Genomic DNA, 27176 nt, shown 5'->3' on the forward strand with positions numbered 1-27176 from the left:
ACTGCTGAGCCCCAACCTCACTGCGTGCTGCTTGCTAACAAGTGGGTGATGGGAGCAGGATGTCACAGGTGGCTGCAGTGAGGGCAGTGAGCAGCAGGCAGGAGGGTGATGGCTCCGGTGCTCCTTCACGTCATCTATCTACCTCCCAAGTTTAGTTTCAGATCCTACTGCAAAAAGCCACAACTTTGAAGACCAAGCACCGCACGTACGTGATCACGCACACAGCTCCGCAGCGTAACAGCAGGACAAGCCCTAAGCAGGACGTGCCGAGCCCCCGGTAACTGGCAGAGGGATGCGGCTGTCAGCGCAGGGGGGGTCAACCCGCGGGTAAGAGCTGGGGCAGCGCCCTGGCAGCCGCCTCCCCCTCCTCCCGTTCCGAGCCCTGCGGGTGCCGGCAGGGCGGGGCGAGGCGGGCTGGCGGCGGCTCCCGCGGGACTCCGACCCCCCCTCGGCCCGGCGGCGGAGGGCGGGCGGAAGCGGCGCGGGCTGCACCTGCCGGGCTGCGCGGCTGGACTGGGTTCGGCTCGGAGCGGTGCGGCGCGGCTCGGAGAAGCCATGCCGGCAGCCACTGCGCCGGGGCCGGACGAGCCGCGCACCGCTGCACCCGGGCGGGACGGCGGCGGCCCCCGCGGGTACACAGGTACGGGCACGGCGGGGTGCGGGACCCCAGCCCGGGTGGGGGTGCGGAGCTCTCAGAGCACGGCGCAGTCCTCCGCCGGGGCCGCGGGCGGAGAACGGGGGATCACCGCGGGTGCCGGGCCGGGCGCTCGGGGGCTGGTGTCCCCGCTTCAGCCCCCGGCACAGGAACGCTCCGGCGGTCACCCCGGTCGCGGTCAAGGGATACGGCCCGCGCTGGAGGCTGCGGTGCCCCAAATGGGCAGCACCGGGTGAATTCCGGAGGGTGGGAGTTCGCTCGCCCGGGTGCGGCGCGGGTCTGCGGGGGTCGGGCGGCGTGAAAGCGAGAGGCGCTTGGAGGAAAAGGTCCGGCACGTAGCGATCGCTGCGCCGGGAGCCCGCGGAGCGAAGGAGCTTCCAACAGAGGCACGTTGACTAGGGAGAAAATGGAGATATCGGTGCTTTAATGAAATAGGGTGCTGCACCGAGGAGTAAAATGGGAAATGAATCACCGGTTTTTTGCTTCCTCTTCGCCCCCCGTCCCCCATCCAATCCTCCAGTTTCGTTACTCAACTCGATCCTGTGGAGCCCTACAGCCTCTGTGAATCTCTTTGGGGGCGATTAACTTGATGGTAATGGGAGCTGATAGAGGGTCCGGCTCTAACGCCGTGACCTCCGCACGACGCGGGGTCCGAGGAGATGCGGGGGGAAGCGGCAGCGGGGCCGAGCGGCTGCGGGGTTCACCGCGCCCATCCGCGCTGCTGCGCGCGGTGCTCCGCATCTCCCCGTGCCACGCAGCGCTCCCGGAACGCGGAGCCGTCCCCGCACTGCCCGTCTGTCTGTGGTCTCATCTGTCTGTGCGCTCCTCACGGGCGCTGTCGATGAGCCGGGTTTTATTACGTCGACAAAAAGAAGCAAACATCTCCGGGCTGACGGCGTAGCGGCGCTTTAGGTCGCATCCGCTTAAATGTGCTTAACTGTGCATTTAATTTGAATTTAATAGAGCAGTTCATTTTCAAAATATGGAGCGGGCTCTGGGAAACATGCTTGAGAATTAACAATTCGAATGCGAGCTGCTCTAATTTTTGCTATTGTTACTAATTATTGAGCTTTTTGTCTGCTGTAAAATCGTGTGTCGTTGGCTGCTCGTGTTGGTTGTGCCCTGCTGTGCCCGCAGTAAGGAGTACTGGGCAGGGCACGGCCCATGTTGTGCTCAGCCCTCTGATCCCACATAATCTTGTCCTGTGCTGATCTGTGGCAGGGCTCCCAGAGATGTGGGATCCGTGACAAACAAATGGCAGCCAGCCTGGAATCCCCTCAGTTAATGCCTTGGGTGTTTGCAAACCTGACTGCGGGGTCAAACTGCATCACTGCATTCCTCACCTAGAAAACACGAGCATTTTACAGTCTGTACTTTTGAAGCCAGAAGAAGAGAATATAGCATTATGTGCGTTGCAGTGCTGTTCAGGAGACATTTCTCCCGTTAGTAAAGAAAAGGATTTTTGGGGCTCTGTGTGGAGAGGCTGAAAGGGAGAAACCTGTATCAGGGCAGGGATGGCTGTGCAGTGCTCTCCCAGCTGGGTCCAACTAGAACAACCAGCACTGCCCTCCCCAGACCTGCTGCACCAGTGGTGTGGGCCAGAGGACCCAGAGAGGTGCTGAATTGGAGTCAAAAGGGCTGAAAGGAGCAGGGTATAGATGTGCCTGCATGCAGGTCTGCAGCTGTGGGGCCAATGGGCTCGCTGGCAGTGGGTCAGCAGTTCTTCTGCAAGTGCTCCTTCTGCACCCTACCGCTCTGGAGGTCTGCATACTTCTCAATTGGTTGCTGCATGTGGCTGAGTGCTTTAGATTGCTAAATTGTAGCTACTTGTATAGTTTTAAATTAAACTCTTGCTTGGGATGCTTAATTTAAAGTGGGACATGTTATTCATGCAGCGATACTTGCAGGAGAAGTGACCTCTAGGGAGAGCTGATGACAACTACTGTGTTTTTCATTTATCGTGTCCTTATTGGTGATCATTTTTCATTGCTGCTTTGATTGACTAATATTTCCAGCCCGGAATGGCAGCACGGACAGATGCCCTCATGCACTCCTGCAGCGGATGAACAGAAATGCTTCAAGGTTTCCATTTGAATTAGTCTGTGTATGGGAAAGAAGTTAGGAGAAGTTCATTGCAGCCTGATACGTGACCACTTAGGGCTCCGACAGCCTCGTGCAGGATAGATGTGTGGTGATGGTGTGCCCGGCTCCTCCCACTCCTGCTGCCTCCCTCACTCTCACCTTGAGAGCACGCAGGGTACTGAGTGCAGACCCAGCAGAGTGATTGCAGGCTCTGTCTGGAGAAACAGCAGAACTGCTCATGTAAGGGCTGACTGAGGCTTCCTGCCTGTCAGGAAGGCAGGGACGGCCCCGTGGCTGCGGAGCCGCAGCGAGCCCTGCGCTGGTTGTGTCGCTGGGGCTGTGCTGGGCTCCGGCTGGGTGGTACCCGAGCCGGCACATCAGTGCAGCCACAAAGAAAGCCAACAGAGGAAAGAAACATAAAACACGCTGGAAATATTTCTGTGCAGGACTGTGGCCCAGATGGGTCTCTTGCTGCTGAACTCTTGGCAGTTGTGGTTCAGTTTTGTCCCTCTGCCTTCCTGCACCAGGAAGGAGACTGCCTGCAGTGCAGCTGGGCAGTGTGCTGCAGGAGGCTGTGAGCAGTGCGTCCCGCTGGGCTCCTGGGAGAGGTCACCTGGCAGGCAGCTCTGAGGGAAAGGCCCCGTCTCTGGGTTGGGACTGACTTAGGCTGCAGTTTGCTGGGGGAGATATCCCTGTGTACGTGCTCTGGGTGGCTGTTGTGGCCCTGCTGGTGTGCACCAGGCTGGGTGTGCCTTTGGTGTCCCTCGAGGTATCGGTTCTTTTGTTACAAGCAGGTTTTTTTGCACTGAGTTTATCTCTGCCGGTGCAGCAACTGAAGACGCGTCACTGTGAGCTTCTGGTTGCTCTTCCAGGAAAGCAAAGGCAAAGCTGTGCTTCAGAGCCACAAGTGCTGCACATTGTGGTGAGCTGGGTCCCAGCTCCTTGCTCTGGTCCCTACCTCAGTTTTTAGGCAGGCGGAGAAAATGTTCATCCTGAATTTCCATCCTGCAGAGCAGAAGGTGAGGTGACCTGGAGTGCATAGGCTTGTAACCTCCATTTCCTTTTTCTCCCATGAGATTAAAGTGAAACCTTTTATTAAATAAGATACCTGAAGTGGCAGTCACAGATTTCCAGCCACACTTCAGCTCCTGTACTGCAGGATGCGAATCTCAGTGGCTGTGCATTTGCACCAGGCATTGTTATTGCTTTGAGAGAATGATTTTTGTACTTGTCATGAAAACTCTAGAATGGTGCAAAATAGAGAAGAAGAGTTATGAGGTCGTCTACCACAGTCCTCCACAGCACAAGATTGTTCCCTGTTGTATTCTCCAATACCTTGTCCAGGCTGCTTCTAAATTACCTAGATATAGAGATGAATTATGTCTAGGCTTACAACTTTCTGTGAGGGAATGAAATGAGCCGAATGTCTTGGACCCAGCACACTGATGTTTCACAAATCAGAAGTCAGCTTCACACCATAAAGCCCAAACCACCCAAACTCAACCCTGGGCTGGATGTGGGCAAGACTGAAGTGGGCCTGCTGCCCTGGCTGCTCCTGCTGAGCTGAGCTGGGGCCCATGGGCTCCCATCAGAAATCAGCACGATGTACTCAGCCTATTGGTCAGTGCTGATGGAGCTGGCACCGCAGCATTTTGCCTTCAATCAATTGACAGGGACAAGGCAGCATGTGGGATAGTTGCTGGTTTGCACTTGGCCTTCTTATTGTCATGCTGTCTTTCAAATGCTGTTGCAGATAAGCAGCTGTGCTACTGTGCAAAGCAGTTTGGACTGGTGCCGTGGGCCTGAAGAGCGATGGGAAGAGGATTTTGCATTTGCAGGAAGCCTGCCTGCCTTGCTTTTTGTTTTGTCTTCAGATGACGGTGAGAAATGCAGAAGTTGCAGAAAGAGCAAGTGCTCACCAAAATAAATCAATGGGTGCCTGGTTTGATAGCAGTTTGCTGGCAGCAGAGCCATATGCAGGTGCAGGGCCGGCCCAGCACCCCGCTTCTCACTGTGTAGGGGAAGAGGACAGGTTAACTGCTTGCCTTTCCTGTAGTGCAGCCATAAGCAATTAACGGGCCACAGTAAAGGAGCCCCTCCCCTATTGAGGGCAGGCTGAGAGCTGGGGCTGTTGAGCGTGGAGGAGAGAAGGCTCCAGGGAGAACTGAGAGTGGCCTGTCAGTATCTAAGGGGGCTGTAAGAAAGAAGGGAAGAGGCTCTTTAGTGGGGTCTGTGTAATAGGACAAGGGGAAGTGGTTTTGAACTAAAAGAGGGGAGATTTAGATTGGACGTGAGGAAGAAGTTCTTTGCACTAAGAGTGATGAGGCTCTGTCACAAGCTGTCCAGAGAAGTGGTCGTGCCCCATCCCAGGGACACATGGTCAAGCTGGATGGGGCTGTGAGCACCTGATGGAGCTGTGGGTGTCCCTGTTTGTTGCAGGAGAGTTGGACCAGGTGGACATTAAGAGTCCCTTCTAACTCAAACTGTGATTCTAGGACAGTGTGGTTTTGTGCAAGCAAGGAGGAGCTGCAGTGCACAGCCATCACTGTTAAAGCAGACAGAGCTAAGTTTTTCCCTCTTTGTAAATACAGCTATGGGCTGTCCCTGCCTGCTGTGCTGCCAGGATATGCAGCCTTCCTAGAGCTGCCAGCAGTGTATCTGGCTCAGACCGCAGTGTCGCGGATGTGTGCCGTGCCAGGAGGGCTGCCTTTGGTCTGCTTGCCTCAGCCAGTTGTCACTGTGTGTAACCCACCTGCAATCATTTACTGCTTTAATCGACACCATAAACACAATGGAGTGGTTCCTTGTCCTTACGCTGCTGTCCCCATCCATCTTCATGTCATCTTCCACTGGCTCCTAGGGCTGGGGAGGCCGCGAGCAGCTGTGCTGATGGATTGCCACTGTGAATCACTGCCCTCGGCACAACCTGGCCAGAAGAGACGGCCTGGCAGCAGGGAGATGGGAGAGACCAGAAGCCATGAAACCATGCAGGAGGTTCTTAAATCTGACTGTTATTTTCTCAGTTCATGAATGATTTCTATCAGCACCGTAAATTGCGTGCTATTGCTAACTCTTTCAGACCAGTGTCTAAAAAAATCAATTATTCACAGAAATTCTTGCTGACAGTTGTGAGTGTCAGGACACAGTTCTCTGGTGTGCAGTTAGCAGCTTCAAATAGCAAACTGAGAAAGGAACAGTAAAGGGGAGAAGTGCAGGCTGCAAACCCAACGCTCAGGTAGGTTCCTGTAGCTGGAAGCCATGGGGATGGGCAGAAGGTTTCTTTTCAAATAAATGTTTTGTGCAAATAGAGTTCTTATGCCCAGTTGTTTAGGGCCAAAAGTGAATGCTTCTATTTAAGGCAAAAAGCTTTTTTCATCTTCCCAAGCTCTCCTTTTGGGGTGGGTTTTGCAGTTAGCTCAGACCCAGGTTCCAGTGCCATCCAGCAGAGGTTGTCATGGGGCAGTTGTCATGTGGGAGTGAGCAGCTTCTTCATCTGCTCTTATCAGTGACAATGCCAGCTGCTCGAGGCAGATAGCCCTCAGCTGCAGTGAGGTGTGCCCAGTGTGTGGCTGCACTTGGTAGTGAGTGGGGGGCATCCTGGGGCTGTGCCACAGCACTGCCATATGGATCCAGGGGGACCTGGCAGCGCTCCGCAGTGAGAGCAGCAGCCCTTGCCCTGCTCAAATGTATGGCAGGATTTGGATTTGTACCTGCTTGCTTGCAGGTTCAATGTAAAATCGCTGAAGTTAGGTGTGTAAAATAAAAATTAAAAAATTCATCTCCTATAAAGAGAAAAAGCCAAATGGTTTTACAGGTTTTAGCACCTCCTTAGGGGTGCTAAACCACTGTGCAGGTGAAAAGCCACAGAGATGAAGCATTTTCTGACAGCAAGGCCTTGTCTTGGAGCCACTGATAGGACTGGTGCTAGTGATGTATTTGTGTTAGAACTGGCTGGACAATGTGGTTTTGGCATTTTGAAGGGAACAAAAGTGAAAGGCTGATTCCACCAGAGCATCTGCTTTTAGTCAGAAGGTTCAGGTTGTCAGATTTCTACAAGAAAGCGCCTGGAGATGTCTCCAGACCTCAGAAATGCCTATCAGCAACATGGTCAATCAATATATATATATGTATTTATATAATGTAAAAAGTGCTCAGCTCTGACATTGTGGCATCATCAGTTTTTGTCCATAAAGCCTTTTATAGGAATGGTTTGAGCTCTGCTTTCCTGCCTGAGGTGTGCACACCGTTTGCTGTGTTCACCCATTCTTTTTTGGCCTGTGATTACTTGCTGGTAAAGAGAATGAAGCTGCTTGTAAATACTGGCAGGGCTGCTAGCGTTCATGGGCTCTTGGTTATCTCTGCAAGAAGGGAGGGCGTTGAGATAAGGAGAGCATGGTGAATGGTTTGCTGAAGATTGGAGGCTCCTAAAGCTTGCCTGCTTTCCCACCAATACCTGATCCATGTTAGTGAGGTGCTAACTACCAAGCTGGGCGCTTGGTATGTGGATTTCCCAGCATTCTGTAGAGTCTTCTCTACAGTTTATTCAGTTTATTTAGCTCCATCTGCCTCAGCACATCTTATACAATCGGGGTCTGAGCAAGTGCAGGTGAAAAGCTCAATTCAAATTATTCCTTATAATTTTATCTCCTTTTGAGTTTCATTTTAGAAAGTAGGGCACAAACTGTGTGTTCTGCAAGTTGCATTGTTTATTTATCACCTGCTTTGGGGTGACAAATTGAGGAGCCCATCAGTAGCTCCATTCACTGAGCAGTCAAAAAGCAGCTGTCGGGTCTTTTTTGTTTGCGAACAGTTCACGTCAAGGCACAGTTCTGGTGTGCTCCATAGTGGATGCTTGGTTGATTATTATTTTTTCCACTTTCATTCTTTTTAATATGGAAATAAGAGCAATAATATGGAAAAAAGAGGGAGAGATGAATGCTTCACATTTGCCTTGTGGACCCTTCCTGTTCAGTTAAACTGTTAACTCTTCAGAAGTGCCATAACCCACTTTCTCAGTTCTGTTGGAAAACAGGGTAATAATGTGCAGAAAACCCATCTGTTCTTGTTTCTTGCTTTACTGGGGCCTTCATCAAATACCTCATTTTCCATCAAGTTCTTTTTTCTCAATTAATCTTTCCCATAAGAAACATATTCATTATTGTCCTTGTTGCTAGATCCCAGAGTAAAATCTACAGATGAGAATAACCTGACTTTGATGTAAATTGGCAAAAAAAAAAATCAATCACAGAGATGGCAGTACAGCGACTGGAACAAATCCTCGCTTAAGAGTAACATGAAAGACGCAAATAAGAATCATTTTACACCAATTCCAAATGTTATTTATGTTTGAAATGGGAGTGGATTGTGCGTGCTGTCAGCACACCCTAACCTAGCATCTCGGTGATGTGTGACTTGGCTTTGGCATGGATTAAAGCTGCTCACAGCCCTGCAGACAGGGAGCATTTCAGAGCTGGGAAGTGCTTAGTGTTGACTCCTAAATCTCACTGCAGCTTGTTTGATGCACCAAGGCAAAAATCTAGATGAAAAATACTGGGAGGACAGAAGGGAATCTGCCCATCAGTCCCTTCTCCTGTCCCTGCTCTGACCCTTCAGGTCCTGTGGTCTGAATGGATCTCAGCTCTCCATAGCCCTGAATGGGCCACCAAAAGGGAAGCTCCCTTTGTGCCACCATGCTCTGCCATCATTGCTGTGTTGCAAGCAGTGTGTTGAAAAGTCAGTTTTCAGCAGGAAAGAATGAGGGAAAGCCATCGAGAGGAGCAAGCTGAACTCTCTCTGAGTTTTGGGCTTGCATGTGATGGCAAATGGGCTCCTCTTATGTATGCAATCCAGTTAGAGTCTGTTGGCTGCAAAATGGTTAACTTAATCTCTAATTACAGTTTGCTAACCAGATCTTTAGCTGCTGGTACACAGTAACAGGGAATGCTGCCTGGTCCTCATCTGTTTTGGAGGTGTGTGGGTTATGGGTGTGTTCCCTCTCTTCCCTCTCTTCCTTCGTTCTCCCATGGCAAGCTTTTCCAAGAGCTCCTCTGCGAGCTTGCTGCGGATGTTTGACGTTACGCCTGTGACTTTAGGAACAGTAATTTCTAATGCGTGCTTTTCTAAGAAAATAGACTTGCAGAAATAATATCATCAGCCTGCTGAGTTTCTTCGGGTTTTATAGAACCTAATGTTCTGTCTATTTCTGGCATCTGGCTATTACAGCATGTTTTAGTTGCATTAAGTAGTCAACAATAAGCAAAGCAAAAGCTTGAATTATGCGTGTATGGAAATAATGAGGCGAAGTCATGGATGGCTCTATTTCTGCACAGACAGCAAGTGGCTATCTAAACAAAATGCTTTCAGATAGCTGCTGCTGTATTTTAGATCATTTTGGCATATACGTATGCAATGTATTTGATTTCCATTTGCTGTGTTTTGCTGTGTGGAGGGAGAAGGAGCACAGGCAATGTGTAATGGGCAAGCGTTCTTCAGTTACTCTCTCATTCTGTTTCCTTATCAGCAAAACATAAATCTGCAGCATGCTGACAATGAAACCATATGGTAACTCTTCCTGACGAATTGATTTTGCAATACAGATGACCCTGTGTCTGCATGGAAAGAGGCTTTTTGGATTATTTTGTCTTAATTCTCACATTACTCTTTAAGTTTCAGCACCTGGAAATTATATATTTGGATGTTTCTGAACTCAGTGGTTTGTGTGAATTAAGAATTAACAGAGCATGCTCAACTTTAGTCTTTTTACTTTGGGGGCAGTTATTTGTCATGTGAAATAATGTGTTTATTTGCTATAGCCAGTGCCCTCCTGTCTTTTCAGACAGCAGCTTCAGATTCTGACACTTTCTGAGCGTCAAATATCCTCTTAGTGTGAACTGAAGAAATGCATGGTATGAAGGATCTCTTTCTTTACGAGGGCGTGCATGTGTGCCCATAGGATACTTAAGGTAGTTGGCTCCTTATGCCCAAACTGGCCCATTGATGGCCTCTGGTCTGCGATGACTGCAGCTGAAGCAATGCTTTGGGTGGTGGGCAGCATGGATGAGGTGCTTTGTGAGTCCTGTGCAGTGAGTGAATGAGCCAGCAGTTCTCTTCACAGCTTCTCTTAGAGCTCAAAATCAAGAAGTGATTTTCACCCTTTGCTTTGTAGGGGTGAGTGAGTTTTCTTCTTGTGCTTAGAAGTAGCAGCCTGTATCTGAAAATGTAAGCAGAGCACAACCTGGGACTGGCGAACAACTTATGAGTCATGGGAACTAGGTTTGGGAGACACATCAAATCTAGGAGGGAAGCCATGAAGCTAATCAAAACTGAACAGCACATCATGGCTGGGGATGTTTATTGTGAACTACTCACACATGGCTGATAGGCTCACGGTAATGCCTTGCACAGTCCTCCCAGCTGTAAGTGCTGCCTGCCAAGCATCACTCTGTGGGGCTTGAGATTCAGCTGTTGCAAAAGTGAAATAAGCAATATTTATGGCTCTTATTTGACATTACATTTCTGACTAATGACAGTTATTGCAATCCAAGGCTTGATATTTTCTAGATATTTAGAAAATAAATACAAATCAAGATGTAAACCTGGCCAGTGCGAGTGTCTGTGCAGTGTTGGTGTTTTACTTCAGCAGAAAATGCAGCCTCCATCACAGACCTCAGCTGAAAACAAAAATTCCTCCTTGTAGCAGGTGTTGTCAAACAAGCATGCCTGGAGAGCATTCAAAGGCTAGATCCATGCAGAACATCTCCTTGTACAGATACGAGGGTGGAAGCACACTGAAACGGTAATTTTCAAGAAGTGGAAGGATAAAAGTAAGCTGGCAGAAGAGTGGGTGCAATGAGTAACTGCAAGGACTTCATGGATCATTAATAGAAAGGGATGCTGGAGCTCACAAGAGAGATTCACAAATGAATTATTAGAAGACTATTGCCAAAGAAAATTAGGGCAAATCTGATCCAGTGGTTTTAAATCTGAACTTGGATAAAATTCAGAAGCTCGTACTGGCAAAAATCCCATCTGTGTCTTTCAATAAAAGTTCTTATTTAAAGGGGAAAAAAAAAAAAAAAAAAAAAAAAAAGCCTTTAATGTTTTGATGCGGGCCAAAGAAGAAATGGTATTGAAAAGCTCTAAGAAGAAGAAGAAACAGCATTTCTTGTATGGCCAGATGCAGATATGTGGAGTACAGGTGATGAACGTTTAGCTAAGGTTCTGTGTAAACACAAGCATAGGAGCTTTCAAAATTTTATCACTTATTGGATGTTGTCAAGAGGAGACTCAGAATTACTGCCTCAGTTACATCTGTGCAGGAATGTCATCTGGGGATGACATAATGCTATTACAGCCCTGGCCAAAGCAAGGAAATAACCACAGCTTAATGGCACTCTGGCAAACGAGTGGCTGTTGCAGATCTCTGCAGTGATCAAGTGAAGGAAGTATTTTTAAATAATAATGACGAAAGGTCACTGACATTCTGAGGTTTTAATCATTCAACATATGCAATTATGGGCAAGGACAATGCAGGCAAGTGTGAAAGTGCTGGCAACAGCCATGTGTTAGTCAGGATGACCAATGGTGGATTAAAGATTAAAAAAAAAGAAAAACTTGGAAGAAAACATCAAGAGATAAATTATCTGTTCTTTGGCTGTGTAATGATTCCAGGTAAAATGGCGAGTCTGCTGAAAGAGTCTAATGAGGACTGCTTAGGAGGCTGAGGAAATGTAACTTGAATCGGACTTGGCTCTGAGATACTTTCTGCATCTCTTGCAGCTAGAAGTGTCACTAAATGAGCTCTAAGTATGTGATCTGGTACCTAAATATGCCTTGAAACTGTAAAATGCAATGATGTGGGTCTTTTGCAGCTTATGCTTATGGCTTTTCAGAGCATCTTGGGTGTTTAAGGTGAAGAGAGAAGCTGGTCCCACTCCAAAGTGAGGTAGAAGATGGTCCAGCTCACACATCAGTGTGTTCCAGCGTCAGATGTTGGAAGGAAGGACAGGAGATAAGGGAAATGACACTCTAGAAAAGGTTTGCTCTTGTAAAGGCAAGTTGCTGCCATTGTGAGGGGCTGAAAGAGAAGGCAAAATGAGCAGTAATAACCTATATGGAATTAAGAAAGGCATGTTTTTAAAATGCAGTCCTCAGCGCGTATTTACTTAGATTAGACCAGTAATTGACTCTGTGGTTTTATTGGTGTTTTGCTGAGATTCCTCTGGTTTTGGTTTTCCAGGGATTGGGTTTTTTAAGAGTGTAGACTGAAGATGAGTCAGTAGTAAGCCCATCTCCTGCAGTTTGATCGGAGCAGCTTAGAGTTAATTAATGACTGGAGGGTTTTTTGGTATGAAAAAATGAAATAGATTTGATATCAACATTGCAGCTCTGTCCAAGTGTTCTTGAGGAGACTATTAAAACTCTCAATTTCTTTCTACTTGTACATGTGGAAGGCATATTTTTCTCTCCTTTATTATTTTCTATGCCATCTTGGTGTTTGCCGCTCTGGCCTTGCAAGAGCAATCCCATTGCCTCTGAGCTGCCCGTGGCCCTGCTGAAGTCATCTGGAAATCAGCTGAGAGAAGTGAAATTTGGTTTCTGATGCAGAAGCAATGGTGCTATTAAGTAAGTGAGTGTTAGACATAATAAATAAGTAAATAAATAAAGCAATTCTCGGGTTCTGTCAGTGCACAGGTACAGGAATGGAAAAATGCAGTGGTTGTTATTGAAGTATAGTTGGATATTATGTGTTGCCTTCATGACTGACCATTAACATTTATGTTAAAAATGAATGAAACAAGGAATATTGTGGCAACAAAACTTGATGTATAAAGCTAGCGGGTGACAGTATGTTGCTGAGAGGAGAATAACTCAAAGAACAGCTGTATGTGCTGCAAAAAATAGAAAGAGAAAAGCCAAAAGGAAAAAATGTATAACGCATGAGTGATACAGAAGTGTTTGTGAATGGAGATGAAGATGTGATGTCTCTCTTTGGCCACTTTTCTCCTTTTCCCCTCCATGTGCAAAGGCTGTAAGAGTTGTCAGCTCATCTTAGCCAGGGCTAGCAGAGGTGCAGTAGTCTCTGAACATGAGAAGATTCTTTAAGGTTGTGATAAGAGGCTACCATATAGACTGGGGTGCTGGAGGATGTGGTCAGTCCATTAGGTCTTGGAAAGTTTGTGTGAGAGAGGATGTGTCATGAATGTTCCCTGAATGGAAAATGCCATCCTGAATACTTAATTAAACACAGAGCCCAGCAATATGAGAACGTGTCCAATGAGACCATGCCAATCATAGATCAAATTCTGTTTTGTTTGAGTTTGCCTGGTTTTATTTGTTTGGTTTTAATGTTCATTGTGTAAAAGAAGCTGTGTAGCATCATAAGTGAACCCCATTGCATGGGGTGGAGAGCAGAGGAGCTTCTGGCTGGCGTTACAGGGTCAGGCTATGGACTGGCACCTGGCAGAGCAAGCAACATTGCCTGTGCAGAGCTTTGTTCCTTGCTTTGCCCATTAACTTGGGCTGATTTAAAATATGATTATGATCAACCAACCAAAGTGAACCTCCACTTTCTGCTCTCATTTTGCCTTGCCTTGTGTATTTGTTCTGCAGGGCAGTGCAGCCATGTATCCCCTCCCCAGCTGGGCACCCTGCAGATCATTCATGGCAATGGCACAGCCGTCGGGACGGTCATCGCCTTCCAGTGTGTGGCTGAGCACCAGCTGGAGGGGCCGGGCGTCATCACCTGCATATGGAAGGGGAACGATACCCAGTGGACGGCAGAAGTGCCCTCCTGCAAGCGTAAGGCTCTTCCAGAACCATTCCCAGTCCCTCTGGGCTGCAGTGTAGTTATTTAGCTTTGTGCATCTCCTACAACCTGAGGATTAATTCTAGACATCTGTGCAAGAAAAAAGACAAATTCAATTTCCTTCAAAGTTGCCCCCGCTGACTGTAATTGCGCTCCATATGTGTTCTGACATCGTTAATTATTGTGACATAGAAAAGACTCCATCGGATTTCTGCCTGATCTTACATCACCGGCTCTGGTAGAGTTGCACCCGGAACAAACGTGGCTCTGTAACTACAGGGTGTTCTGTTCTTTACGAACATCTCTTGTAGAGATATGACCAACTAATCTGCAAATGTATTTGCAGACCTCTAATCTGCTGGCTTTCATTTCTGAAGATAACTTGCTGTAAAAGAAGCACAGCAATATTTTTCAACAATATCAGGCTGTTGCCTGTGGGAAGCTGCATGGGAAAGTTACCATATTAACAAATAGCATTTGAATGGCACATCATTAATCAACTTTCATGCTGTGTTTCTTCTTATTTATTATAAAACAGTTAGTAATTTGACTGGAAGTAGACTCGAGCAAAAATCTACTGCATGGTACTCTGAGCTGAGCTTTGTAGTATCTGAATTGGGGAGCTCAGTTGGTATCTCAGATTTGTATCATTTTAAATCATTGGTAGTTGGGTAGCTCTTTAGACTCTTATCAGTCCTTCTGAAATTCAGGCGTTCATATCTCTGATTTAAGAGACTCCAGTAAAGAAAATAAATGACAGAAACCCTCCACTTTGTGTAGAGCTGAACCATTCCTTGTGCTGGTATTCGTGTTAGAAGAACTAGATGAGTTCTGAAGTGAGATATGTTTAGAGCTCAAAACGAGGTGGCAGAGGTCTGCGTTAGCTTTGTCATACCGCATTCTCACTCCTCTTTTGTCTGGATAAACTCATTTCTGATGTCAGATCACTTGAATACAGAGCCTTACAGATACCACCCTTCCATCCCCAAACAGAGGAAGACCAGTTGGTCACTTCCTGGCATATGGCATACCAAAACATAGAGCCATCCTCAGTATGAAAGGCTTCTTTAAACCCACATACCCTTCAGTGCTTGTGTTTGCACTTCCACTCCTTGTCAACCATTGATTAAAACAGTCTGGTAGCTCATCTGCATTTGTTAGACCGACCAAGTTGCGCTTTTTAGTTGCAGTGCTAAAGGCATTGTGTTTAACTGCAATGCTAAAATACTTGTGAACAATGACTTATAAACAGGAATTTTTAATTAGCCCAGTTTAAGATCTGTGTAGCTTTAGGTTGAAGCCAAGATACTTCAATATTGTAACACATGCTTAACACTGAGCTGTTATTAGCATAAGTGTAAAGCAGGTAGTTTTCAGCATGGTTTAATGAAAATATAAGAGGTAAATGTGTTGACCTCAGAAATGTTCTCCTGTGTTTGCCTTGCTGCAGCCATATCGAAGTATGAGACTTTCGGATTTAAAGTTGCAGTGATTGCTTCCATCGTGAGCTGTGCCATCATTCTGCTGATGTCCATGGCTTTTTTAACCTGTTGTCTCATCAAGTGTGTGAAGAAAAGTGAAAGGAGAAGGACTGAAAGGTATGTCAAGAGAAGGTTTTTAGACCTGGCATAAAAGGTGTATGCCATGTGCACTCCATTGCTGTGATAGCACAGAGCTCCTTTCCAGGACTTGATGCTTAGAACACCATGATGATGTAAACTACTTAATCCTTCATTTGTAGAGGAGAACTTAGGCAAAGGAAAATGTAAAATCAGAAGTATTTAGGTGCCTATTTTTTTTAATATTGAATGACTAAAGTGGACCTGGACAGGTCTAGATCTACCCAGAATTATGCAGGAGCTGAACATACAAGTCTTGCTCTCTGGCCCAGTCTCTCTCTCCTTGAATTACTTAAGTTTGGCTGTATCTTCGCTTCTCTTCTTCTCTCTCTTCCTTTTTATTCCTTTGCTCTCATCGAACTCCTCTGGGAAATCCAATCTACCATGTCAAAACCATCAAAGCCTTCACCATCTGCAAAGTGTGCTTAGTGCTGTCACACAGATGCGACAAACGAGAGCTGGAAAGACTTAGGATTTTGTCATGCAGCTTGAAGCACGAGACAGTGGGCAGAATTACAAACAGACAAGGAAAGAAGTAAAATTTATTCATCCAGTCCATTATAAAAACTTATTGTGAAGGGTGACTGAGTGACCAAATGTGTCTGAATGCTAAATTCAAGCAGTTGTTGTTCATGAGAGCATCCACTCAAATTTACCTGCTGCAAAAAGTGTTCTATGTGCACCTGTGCTTCATTTCCTTCTCACTTTTCCCTTCTTCTCCCAGTGGGCTGGCTGCTCCCAGCTGAAGCCAATGAGCTGCACTTGTTGATTTTTAGCCACCTCTTGCTTCAAAGAAGCATTTGAAGTGAGGCAACGGAGAGGACCCAAGTGAAGGTCTCTGTGCTCTGAGCTGTGTTTTATTCAGACCTGGGTGGGAGCCAGACCTTCTCTTTGGGGAAAAATTCTGTAATTTCAAAATCTGACTGAAGCCAAAATATGAATTTTTTTTCCTCATTTCCCTTGAAAGGATTTTGCATGGCAAAGAAGCCTTTGGTGTCATTCATAGTATTAGGTTTTCACTCACAGCATGAAATAAATTTTGAAATGAAAAGGATGACTGGCATTTTCAGGATTGCTGCTTTTCTTTCTGATAAGACTATTCATATCAAAGTCCTTGTTGTTCATTTATTTAAATTGAAGTTTTGTCAAAATTAGCCATCCGCATGACTTTGATGTCTTGTTATTTTTCTCCTACCAGAGAAACAGACTTTTATTCTGGGCATTTTTACCCAGTTTTGCCCCAGGACACCAAATGGTTCCCTTTGCTTCCCAGTGTACTGCTGCCCTCTGTCCTGTGGCAGTAGCCTTACTGCAGCTGGGTGTCTGAGAGCTTGAGCAAGTGCACATAGAGGGAGCCTCTTCTGTTAGATCACTTGATGTAGTGGGAAAATGAGGACCAACCTCTGGATTCACAAAGTGTTTCTTGATCCAAAGAGGAGATGCAGGTTTGGTAATACAAAGTGAGAACACTTAGGAGGAGGCTGGTTAAATAAGTGTCTTTTAGGCCATCTCTGAAAGAAAAGGCAGTCTGTATCTGCAGAGCAGGGAATGTGTCCTCATCTCCCCTTCAGCTTTGAAATCTACCTGTCTGCTTTTTCTGGCTCTCATAGTAGATCTGCTAAAAAAGGTCACCTCTGCCTACAAGCCTGCTTGTAAGGTTTCTGATGATCCAACAGGACGTGCCATGCTATGCTTTGTCCCTGCATTTGGGGAGATGTCAGACAGAGGCGTCCAAATACCCTCCCATAGCATAGCCTACTAACAGACCTCACCCCATGGCACAAGCATAGCACCCATTTTCTTTGGTAGAAGCAGGATTGCATCCTGAGAGGATGGAGAAGTCATGGAAATGAGCATTGCCAGTTCTCACAATCTAATCTCATCCCAGCAGCCAATGTGATTGTTAGTGACTCTGAATGTTAGAACTCTTTTAAAAACAGGAAAAGCAATTGTGATTTTTTTTCTTTTAAACCCTAGAGCTGGAGAAAGCAGTATGACAAGTGCCTTGGGCACATCCAGGAGGAAATTCTGAAGGCAACCAAACACATTCTTCTCTTCAAGAAGTCAATAAAATCATATAATCATTAAGGTTGGAAAAGACCTCCGAGGTCATCTAGTCCAACCGTCCACCTACCACCAATAGTGCCCGCTAAAGCATGTCCCTTTGTACGACATCTAAATGTTTATTGAACGCCTCCAGGGATGGTCACTCCGCCACCTCCCTGGGCAGCCCGTTCCAGTGCCTGATCACTCTTTTGGAAAAGAAATGTTTCTTAATACCCAATCTGAACCTCCCCTGTTGAAACTTGAAGCTATTCCCTCTCATCCTATTGCTGTTATCTGGGAGAAGAGGTTGAGCCCCGCCTCACCACAACATCCCATCAGGCAGCTGTAGAGAGCAATGAGGTCACCCCGAGCCTCCTCTTCTCCAGACTGAACAATCTCAGCTCCCTCAGCTGCTCCCCATATGACACATGCCCCAGCCCCCTCACGGCTAGTGAGATAATAGACGTGGATTTAGATTTAAACTCCTGTAGATCTGTGGTCAGATAAAAGCTCAGGTATGCAGCTGTTCATCACAGTGCTGTTTTACTCCTTGCTTTATTCACAGGGACATGCAGCTGTGGTATCAGCTCAGAACTGAAGAACTGGAGAACATGCATGCTGCTTACTTTGGTTATAAGGGAAGGAATAACAACAACAACAAGAAACTCAGGAATAATTCTGTATTTGACGATGTGATTAACATGGCATATGACAACCAAGGCTTCTACAGGTAAGGTTGTTAAAATATAGTGGTTTTGAATGAGGTTGTTGAAGAAATTTTAGTATTCGCTAAAGATGTGCTTAGCAGACTGCTCTGAGGAGGTCAGGGTATGGCAGCAGCACTGACCTGGAGTAGGCAGGCTCACCTGCTGGGGCAGAACATATGGGTTTCCTTGAGCTTGCTTGTGCTGTGGGAGTTGTGTTGCCCAAAGGTGGCAGAGCAGAAAAGCTGAGCACATGGTTATTCACAGCAGTGCTTGGTGAAGCCTGACGTGCAGAGAAGGTTGCGCCAGGTTAAGTGGAGAAAGGTTTTTAATTGGCTTTGTTAAGTGGATACTAAACAGCAGCAGGTAAGTGGCTACACTGTGTGGTTGCGTGGTAGCAAGCTTGCCTAAGAGCCTTAGGAGAGGAGCTAACCAGGGTCAGCCCAGGGTGTTCCCATTCCTCATTGCCTGGAGGGCTCTCCAGAGAAACATGGCAGTCAGTATGTGCAGGGAAGCACAGTGGGATCCTGAGCTGCAGTGTGCCACTGCCCCATAAATGCCACCATGGTGGAAATCCAACCTTGTGGCTGCCCAGAGAAATGTCCATGCTGAAACGAGGTGTGCCCTGTGGTGTGAATGCATGTGGGGTGGGCAGAGGTGTTTTTATTGGTTCAAAAACACCTCTGAATGTGTCCAGATGTGTTGTCACCAGCAAAAGAAATTTGTACCATCTGTATAAATACATGTCATTGTGCCTTTGATAACCTCTGAGTGCTCCTTTGTCATTGTGTATGGTATATACAGCACGATCCTTGTTTGCTTTTAATTCACTGCTCCTTTGTAGAGCTTTTCTGAACAGCAATACCTGTGATTTGTAGTGGTTACCTGCAGAAAACAGCTTTATGCAGATTGCAAACCTGCTTCCATGTCATAGTGCAGCTGGAAATTTTATTCCAATGGAGCACTTACATGAAAGTCTGATGGCTGTTTAATCAATCCTTAGCTTTGGGTGTTTTCAGAAAGATGTATAAAGCTAATTGAATGAAATTTATAACCTTAACAGTTTTCAGAAGTCTTAACGATGCAATTTTTAACTTTGGACAACTTCAGTCTTTCACAGTGTAAATGTTTTGAAAAAGTGTAATCTGCTTTTAAAATAGCAGGGATAAATAAACACAGGGCTATCTACAGGGCTTAGAGCTCTGCTGGAGTCTCAGCTCCTTCTGCTGCTTATCTACACCACTCCACAGGGCAGAAGCTGCTGTGTTATGTTTACCGAATTCTGTACATCTTTTCTTAACTGAAACAAGCAGGGAATACACAATTCTTCTGGATAAGTGGCTTCTCTGGGGCCAGAACTAAACAGTTTGATTATTTCTTTAGAAAACTGGAAGGGTGTGCAGTTCCCCAGTGGGGAAACAGAGGGCAGGAGGATAATGCCTGCGAGCTCTGTTTTTACTGCTTGAACAGTAGAGATGCTGTGTTGGGCACTGGGGCACATACCCACCTCCTGATGCACAAGGCCACTGTCAGCCACATCAGCTTGCTTTGCAGGATGCAGAGGTGATGTGATCCTGGCTAATGACCGGGGAGCAAAAATCAGCTGGAAGAACAGGGGTATCATGCTGTGCACAGCAGAGGAGGGGTCTAGCTGTTTCTCTCATAAAGAACAGATACTGTTTCTAATCGGACATAGTATCCAAACTGTTACAGGCCAAATAAAATGGTTTTGGTATTGCTCTAGGAACAAGCATGGTCTGTTATCAGTTCTTACCACACTCTCTTTTCTCACCCGAATAAGGTCTACTTAATCAGGGTTAGTAAAAGCTGTTCCCTTTTCCTGTTTATTTCTGTTAAGTGGATATACACAGAGGATGAGGTGTGGAAATGATGATAACGTGTCTCGTGCCAAGTCTCAGAGACAACAAGTGGTCTGTCAGCTCTGCACCCCTTGCAGGACAGAATGGTGCGTGTCACAACTAGGTGAGGTCTCAGCATGCTGTGCTCCAGAGATGTCTTGGCTGATCATTGTTCAGATGAGAACAGCCTTTCAGACTGATCCAGATCTTGCCTATGTACATTGTCTACCAAACGGTTTGATTTGCTGCTTTAAGGAACAAATGTGCTTTAGTAACAAATACAATGAAAAGCCAGTTCGTTCAGGCAAGGCAAGACACAGGTTATATTTTGTAGAGTAACTCAGGAGCACAATGCTATCATCTGTTGAAGTGATGCCTTAGTTTGCTGATGAGATCAATTTGACTGTAATGAGGTACCATAACAGAGATCCAAAATGCTGACATGAAAGTTATAAATAATGCAGGACCTGGCTGTTGGACAACTCAGGCTCCAATGTGTTGTTCTGATCCTGTCTGCCCTAAAACGAGGTCCTCATCCCTTCATGTTTGAAGTGTGGAACAAATGTGATGAATATGTAGTTTCACTGGAAAACACTGAATTTTAATGACAGCTGCTGTAACTATAATGAGCCCCATTCTGGCTTCTTGGGTGTGTGAACAAATTGCTTTAAAATGCTGAGAAACATGTTTACGAATACCTGGGATCATTAATGGCTGTGTAGTCTCTGTTGATGCTGCTGCTTCACTTGGGTATAAGGAGCCATAAGGAGGTTAAAAATAGCAAATTTTAGCAGCAGCTCATACATGCAGGAGCTGTAAGCCTATTTGCTCTTTTATAATATTGGAATAGTTCACTAACACTGAGTAGGAACAGCAAGTTACAAGGCACAGGGTACTGGGAGGGATATGCTTCCCCCAGAAGGTTGGAGCAGAGGCAGCAAGTTGCTGCATGAAACAGGGCTGGAGATTAGCAGAAGGCTGATCCTCAGCTGCAGGAGATGAGAGCAGCCTATGGGCATCCTGGCAGCCAGGGCGCAATGCTTGCAGAATTGTGGCAGAATGAAACCAAGGATGTTAAATTCATCCATCCAAGGTGAAAGACCGTCCTCAGAACGGCAGACAGCATCACGCTGCTTTGGATTAGATGATCACCATGGGTCTCATGAGGACATCAGACATCAGTACTTAAAGTACCATTCTAAGTTTAAGAGGTTTTTGTTTTTGTTTTTCAAATGGGTAAGCTCCTGAGCAGTAAATTTGAGTAAATTGAAGTAAATTTGAGTCTGTTGCCTTGGGATCCCTGCCTGGAGCCAGGAAAGCTGGGCAGCCTGAGCCAGCAGCCACCTCTTCTCCACGAGGCAGTGGTGCCTCTGTGACAAATCACTAACATGTGCACCAGCTCACAAAGCCAGCGTGGTGGCAGGCAGCAAACTGCTTTTGGCACATGAGGGCAGTAAAGGCAGACATGGCTGTACCAATGGCACAGTTACACACTGACATGCAGGAAAGGCATGGAAGTAGCAGTGAGAGTCCAAGGGAGAAGGGACAGTCCAGTGTTTTCATGCTGAGGGAGAGCTGAGTTCACCTGGAGATTGACTCCTTTTCAACATCTTTATCAAAGACATTGGCAGTGGGATTAAGTGTACCCTCAGCTGGTTTTCTGATGACACCAACCTGTGATGCAGTTAACACAATAGAAGAAAAGGACACCATTCTGGGGGTCCTCAGCATACTCAGAAAGTGGGCACATGGCAGTTTAATGAGGTTTAACAAGGCCAGGTGCAGAATGTTGCACTTGGGTTGGGGCAATTGCAGACATTCTTACAGAGTGGGAGAGAGTAAACTGGAAAAGACGGACTTGGAGGCCCTGGTGGACAAAAAGCTGCAAATGAGCCAGCAGTTGTACTCTTGCAGCCCAGAATGCCAGCAGTAGCCTGGGCTACGTCAGCAGAGGGGTGGCAGCAGGGAAAGGGAGGTGATTTTCCAATTCTCCTTGGCTCTTATGAGTACATTGTCTGGACCTGGTGCCTCCAGCATGAGAGGGATGCGGAGCTGTTGGAGTGGGTCCAGAGCAGGGCCATTAAGATGATCAAGAACCTGGAGTGGCTCTCCTTTGAAGAAAGGCTGAGGGAATTGGACTTGTTAAGGTTGGAGAAGAGAAGGCTCTAGGGAGGCAACATGGCAGCCGTTCAGTACTTGAGGAGAACTTACAAACGGAAGGGGACTGACTTTTCACATGGTCTGATAGTGATAGGATAAGGGGAATGGCTTTAAACTAAAAGAGAAGAGATTTAAGTTAGGTGTTAGAAAGAAATCTTTTACTCAGAGGGTGGTGAGGCCCTGGCACAGCTGCCTGAGCTGTGGGTGTCCCATCCCCAGAGGTGCTCAGGGCCAGGCTGGATGGGGCCCTGGGCACCCTGAGCTGGTGGTGACAGCCCTGCCCATGGCTTTAAGGTGCCCCTCCAACCTAAGCTATTCTGTGATTCCATTCTATGATTCCTTTTACTCCTCTGTCAGCTGAGAGGACAACCAGATAGAAACCAGCCTCACTCAAAAAATACATGTAAAGATCAGCAAAAAAACTTAGTGATTTTTCCCCCCGCTGTGAAAGCCTTTGGAAGAAGCAACGTTTGGACTATTCTTGAGGTGAATTATTTTACACAGCTCTAGGCCAAGTTATAAAGCATTCTCTGTGAAGTAGCAATCTGACTGCAGGAGTGAGTCAAATGGAAAAGCCCACGTCTCGGTAGGCTTCAAGTCCTCCTTCACATATCCACTGCAGCTGGAGCATATTATCAGCAAGAAAAATCTCTTCTGCAGAGAAAGAGGCTAGAGTAATCTCCCACAGAAGATATTTTTAGCACCTGAATTTTTGTGCTGGAGCCCTTTTTGACTATAAGATGCATTACCAGCGTGCTTGGCATAGAGCAAGTAAGGGCAATCCAACACAAAAGATGTCCAAGTGAAAAGATTTCCCCCAAAAAAGCTAATGTGCTCGTAGGAGAGGCAGCTTGGCGTTTTGAGTGGACTCAAGAAGCAGTGCACAGAGTTGGCAAAATTAGCTCATAGCTTTGGCCTCCACAGTGAAACAGTGTATTTTCTTTTTCCCTTTGATGTAGTGAGGCTGAAGTTTTCCACTACCTTTTATAAGGGGTTCCACCGGAGGTGCAAATCAGAACCTTGTGTTGCTCTGAACAGTGTCAGCGTGTGCCCAGGCCCATGGAGGACATGGCTGTTGGCCAGAGGGGGAAAGACCCTTGGCCACGTTCCCATCTTTCCCTCTGTCCCATCGGGGCAGTTTCCCAGCTGCTTTCCCCCTCTAAACATGTTAGTAGAGGAGATTACAAAGCTGAAGGATCTGATGGCCTTTTGCTGGCAGCGTGCTGTGGTAAAAGTTTACTGCAATGAGGGGCAGTGCTCATGCTGAGAGACAAAGTGCTGCAGGGCTGGATGGAAAACACAAATAGTAGTAGAAGACACCAGAATAGCCTGAGACTGTCACAGCCCCCCACCAGGAGCTGCAGAGCGAGGGGATGCATCAGAGGGAGAATTAAGGCTCCAAAACTTCTACAGTAGTGACTTCCTGCAAGACAGTCGGGGTCCCCAAAGTGTCTTCTGCACCTGGTGCACCATGAAGGGCTGTGGGAGCTCACACTGGTTCTGCGTTTTCATTAGATTTCATGTTAGAAGTCAGACTGCCTGAGCTTGGCTGAAGATGCTGCTGTCCTACACGCCGAGCTGGGTCTCTGGCTGTGCCTGAGCTCTGCATGCCGTGACCTGGCACCAGGCTGGCTGCACAAGGGGCAGAGCTGAGCTCATTTCTCCCTCTGAGCTTCCATTTCTTCTGTCTGAGCCCACAGCTGGTGTGAGGATCCAACTGCCCAGGGATGCAGTCTGCATGACATCCTTGTGTGTGGAGAGCAGCAGTGCTGCAGGAAGCAGTGCAGAGCTGACTCCACTGCAAGAAGCATCTGGTGAAGCAGCTGCAAACAACACAGACTGTGTCTCATACAGTGTGCACAATCTATGCCATTCCCTGTGTGAGGGCTGTCTGGTTGTGCAGCTCTTAGGAGGGGGGAAGCAGACTCTGGCACAGCCGAGGGGCCTTTATGTGCTTTTTATATAGACAGCTGCACTCTGTGTTGTCCCAACCTGAGATTCTCTATTCATTTCCCCTTATCAGTTATCATGGTGCTTTGTGCTCCACCACCTCTCTGCCACTGAAGTCTCAGCACCTTCTGATGCACCTATTTCACAGAACTGCCAGGCGGGGGAAGTGGGCTGTGGTTTAGTCTTGGGGCCCTGTGTCAGTGGCAGGAGTTACAGGGCACGTTTCCTGTTTACTTAATGTAAGAGAAATAAAAATGCAGTGAAAGAGAAAGCAGAACCAACCAACCAAAGCCTTGCTCCTTTGTGTCAGCAATTTGCACTTATTTCTCAAATGTCAAGTATTTGCATCTAGGTGGGATATTCAGCATATGACACTCCTGGATGCTCTCATGTTTCCAGCTAGGAACACAGGGATTCTAACCTTCTGACTAGATGGTTTGGAGTAGCCCAGTTGAAAACTAGCATTAGGGGGCCAAAAGGGTCATATTTTCCCTGCTAACCTGGGCACCTCCTTGCGTTCTGTTCTGTGCTGATCAGTGCCATCCCGGATTGAAAGCAGAGGTGGTTTCAGATGCTTTACACTACCTGGCTGTAGTTCACGCCCCAAGTAGTTTCGTAACAGCTTTCCAGTGAAGGAGGAGATTTAATGTCCTCTACAAGACAGATGTATCTGCAGTGTCTGTATCAGAGCAGTTACTTGTAACAGTGCTTTTATTTTCTGCCCTTTCCCTGTGATTCTGTGCATTCCTGTAAGAAGCATGCTTCCCGCGAGCGCTCCTGCTGGTTTCCTGCAGCCAATGCAAGCAGCACACAGAGGCTGCATAGGATGTGCACAGGATAAGGCCAGGCTGTCCAGGATGCAAGTGCACAGACTGCTGCACTCCCCTCTAACCAAGCGAGGGCTTTCCTCTGCACCACTCACAGCACTCAAGTGCTCTTAGTAGTATTCTGTAGTTAGCACTGCATTAAATTGAACCTGGAAGCTCATTTTATTGAAAATAAAAAGATGACATCTGCTCCAACTCCACAGATCTTTCCAAGGACTGCACCAGCTTTTACAAACTCAATTATTTGCACCATTGCCACCTACTGCTTTTAATGCTGGAAGAGGCGAGTCCCTGTGTTACAGCACAAGCAGTTTGCAAAGTGCCCGATATGCAAATAAAACAGATTGGAAGGTTCTGTATTCTCATTAGAGCAAGCAAAACTGAAGTAACTTTTCCCTTCATGCCTACAGATTCCAGGAGGAGTGGACTCGGGACACGGCAGCTTCGGGGCGCTGCAAAGCCAGTGAGCGGCTGCCCAAGCTCAGCAGCAGCAGCAGCACACCTGAGAGACCCACAGTGCCGGGACACAGCACTGCTCTGCACACAGTGAATTCAGTCCATGTGGTTGAGGTCTATGGACACACAGACAGATACAACAAACCCAGGTGTCAGATACCTGGCTAGCTGCTGGCTGAAGTGCACTTGCTTCTCTGGACCAAAAAGAAGTGGATCAAAATAATGTGCCTTAAAGATAACGCAGGAAGTTAACTATTCATTTGAATCTGGAAGTTTTATATATTACAAAGTGGTTATTTAACAGGAATACTTTGAGGTCTGATATAAATAAAATAAGGAATGTTGAGGCTGGCCGTCAGCAGCCATTCTCTGCAGTGCGCTGTGTGTTGTGGCCGTGGCAGAGCACCATGGCTTTGTGTACCTCCAGAGAGGAATGGGAGCCGGTTTGTGTCTCTGCCTCATAGAAATTCACTGGTGATAATTACACATTCATTATGCCTTCCTTAACCCGTGTTTATTGTAAATATATCAGGAAGAAAAATCCCCCATATTTTTACACAGCGGTATGATAGAATGACAGTAAGATGTTTTTTAATTAAAAGCCCCTCTTGTTCTGCAAAAGGGAGGCCTTACTGCTTAATTGCACTGCTCTGTGTTTAGAGGCCATGGATGGAGTGGTGCAGCAGGGCACAGTCGCAGACCCCCAGCTGGTCCAGGAGCCCTGAGGAGCTGCTGCTGCTTTACCCAGTGAGTTTTCACCCAGCAGTGACATTGCAGACTAGAGTAAAGCAAGAAGACAGCAGGTGTTTGGGTAAATCTGATTCCATGATGGAAGTAAAAGTAGTAATGAGTTAGCAAAGCAGAATTTGAACCATCATTGCTGCAGCTTCAGGAAATTGTGAAGGACGAGGAAGGCTGGGGAAGGCGCAACAGGGCTTTAATAAGGGGAGAGCTGAGAAGCACGAGAAGTGCCAGGGAAAAGGTGCTTCTGATAGCCACAAAGAGCACAGGATGTATGCTTGAAGTATCAGTTGGCACAGAAGGCCACAGGAAGCAGCAGTACGAGTGGGTGCATTCAGTGCCTCCGCGCAGAGCACCAGTCACTGGCATTTATTCAGGTGTCTAATCCAAGAGGCAGCACAGTTACAACAGGATAAGGAAACAACACCCATGCTGTCTTTCATGAGATTTGTGGCTCCGTTCCCTCTGGGTCTGTGCTCAGTTTATGACAGCTGCACCCCCTGGAGTTGGTTTTATTGCTCACATAAACATTATTTATTGTCAGGAGGAAAAGGAGCGCTGTGCAGGGAGATGAAAGCAGCTGAGAACCTATAATATAGGCTTAAGTACACATGCTTATTAACCCTTAAATGCTTGGCAGCCAGTGATCTCAGGTTCAGGTTCCCATTTCTGCTCCAAAGGAAGTGCATTTCCATGTGCATTTTATGGAACAACTGAAACACCCCGAACTGCACACACAAGCACAGTGCAGCCCCCTCCCTGCAGAGGTGCTCAGAAATGAATCGTTGCACATTGCAGGATGATAGGATAATTCCTTGATGATAGGATAATTCCTTGCAGATGAAAAACCTGCCAGCTGTGTTTGTCAGAGTACTGCTCATTTTCTTTCCCTGCCCTGGGCTTTAGGGCTGCTCTCCTGGAGCAGACAGCTCTGCTGGGACTGCTGCACTGCTCTCCTGCTCAGCTTTGGCTGCTTGCAGAAAACTAAGAGATAGTTTTGAAGATCTTAAGCTAAGTACTGATGAGGGACTGGTTTTTAAGCCAGCTGACACGCTGTTTGCTGTAGGAAAGCTTCTGATCCTGACATCCTTTTAAATGAAAATCCACTCTTTGGAACAAATGAAAGAGAATCTGTTTGCCATGCTGGGAAGGCTCAGTGTCTATGCAGTGCTGGATGGAGCCCTGCACCCCACCCTTGGCAGAGCCCTTCCTGGGGTCACAGAGATGGGGAGCCCTCATCACAGCACAGCACAGCACTGTGGGTTTTGTG

At 46.9% G+C, this 27176-nt stretch overlaps 1 protein-coding gene across 1 annotated transcript; it reads left to right on the forward strand.

Moving 5' to 3' along the window:
- Positions 1-555: 555 nt before the first annotated feature.
- SUSD3 (sushi domain containing 3) lies at positions 556-25512 on the forward strand. The gene is made up of 5 exons (XM_042880539.1): positions 556-640; positions 13349-13537; positions 14995-15142; positions 17775-17939; positions 25120-25512. The coding sequence occupies exons 1-5, from the start codon at positions 556-558 to the stop codon at positions 25331-25333; spliced, it is 801 nt and encodes a 266-aa protein (XP_042736473.1). The 3' UTR covers positions 25334-25512.
- The last annotated feature ends 1664 nt before the right edge of the window (positions 25513-27176 follow it).

This window comes from Lagopus leucura, unplaced genomic scaffold (genome assembly GCF_019238085.1).
Source record: "Lagopus leucura isolate 7727_CA_CO unplaced genomic scaffold, USGS_WTPT01 Super-Scaffold_100026, whole genome shotgun sequence".
Lineage (NCBI taxonomy): Eukaryota > Metazoa > Chordata > Aves > Galliformes > Phasianidae > Lagopus > Lagopus leucura.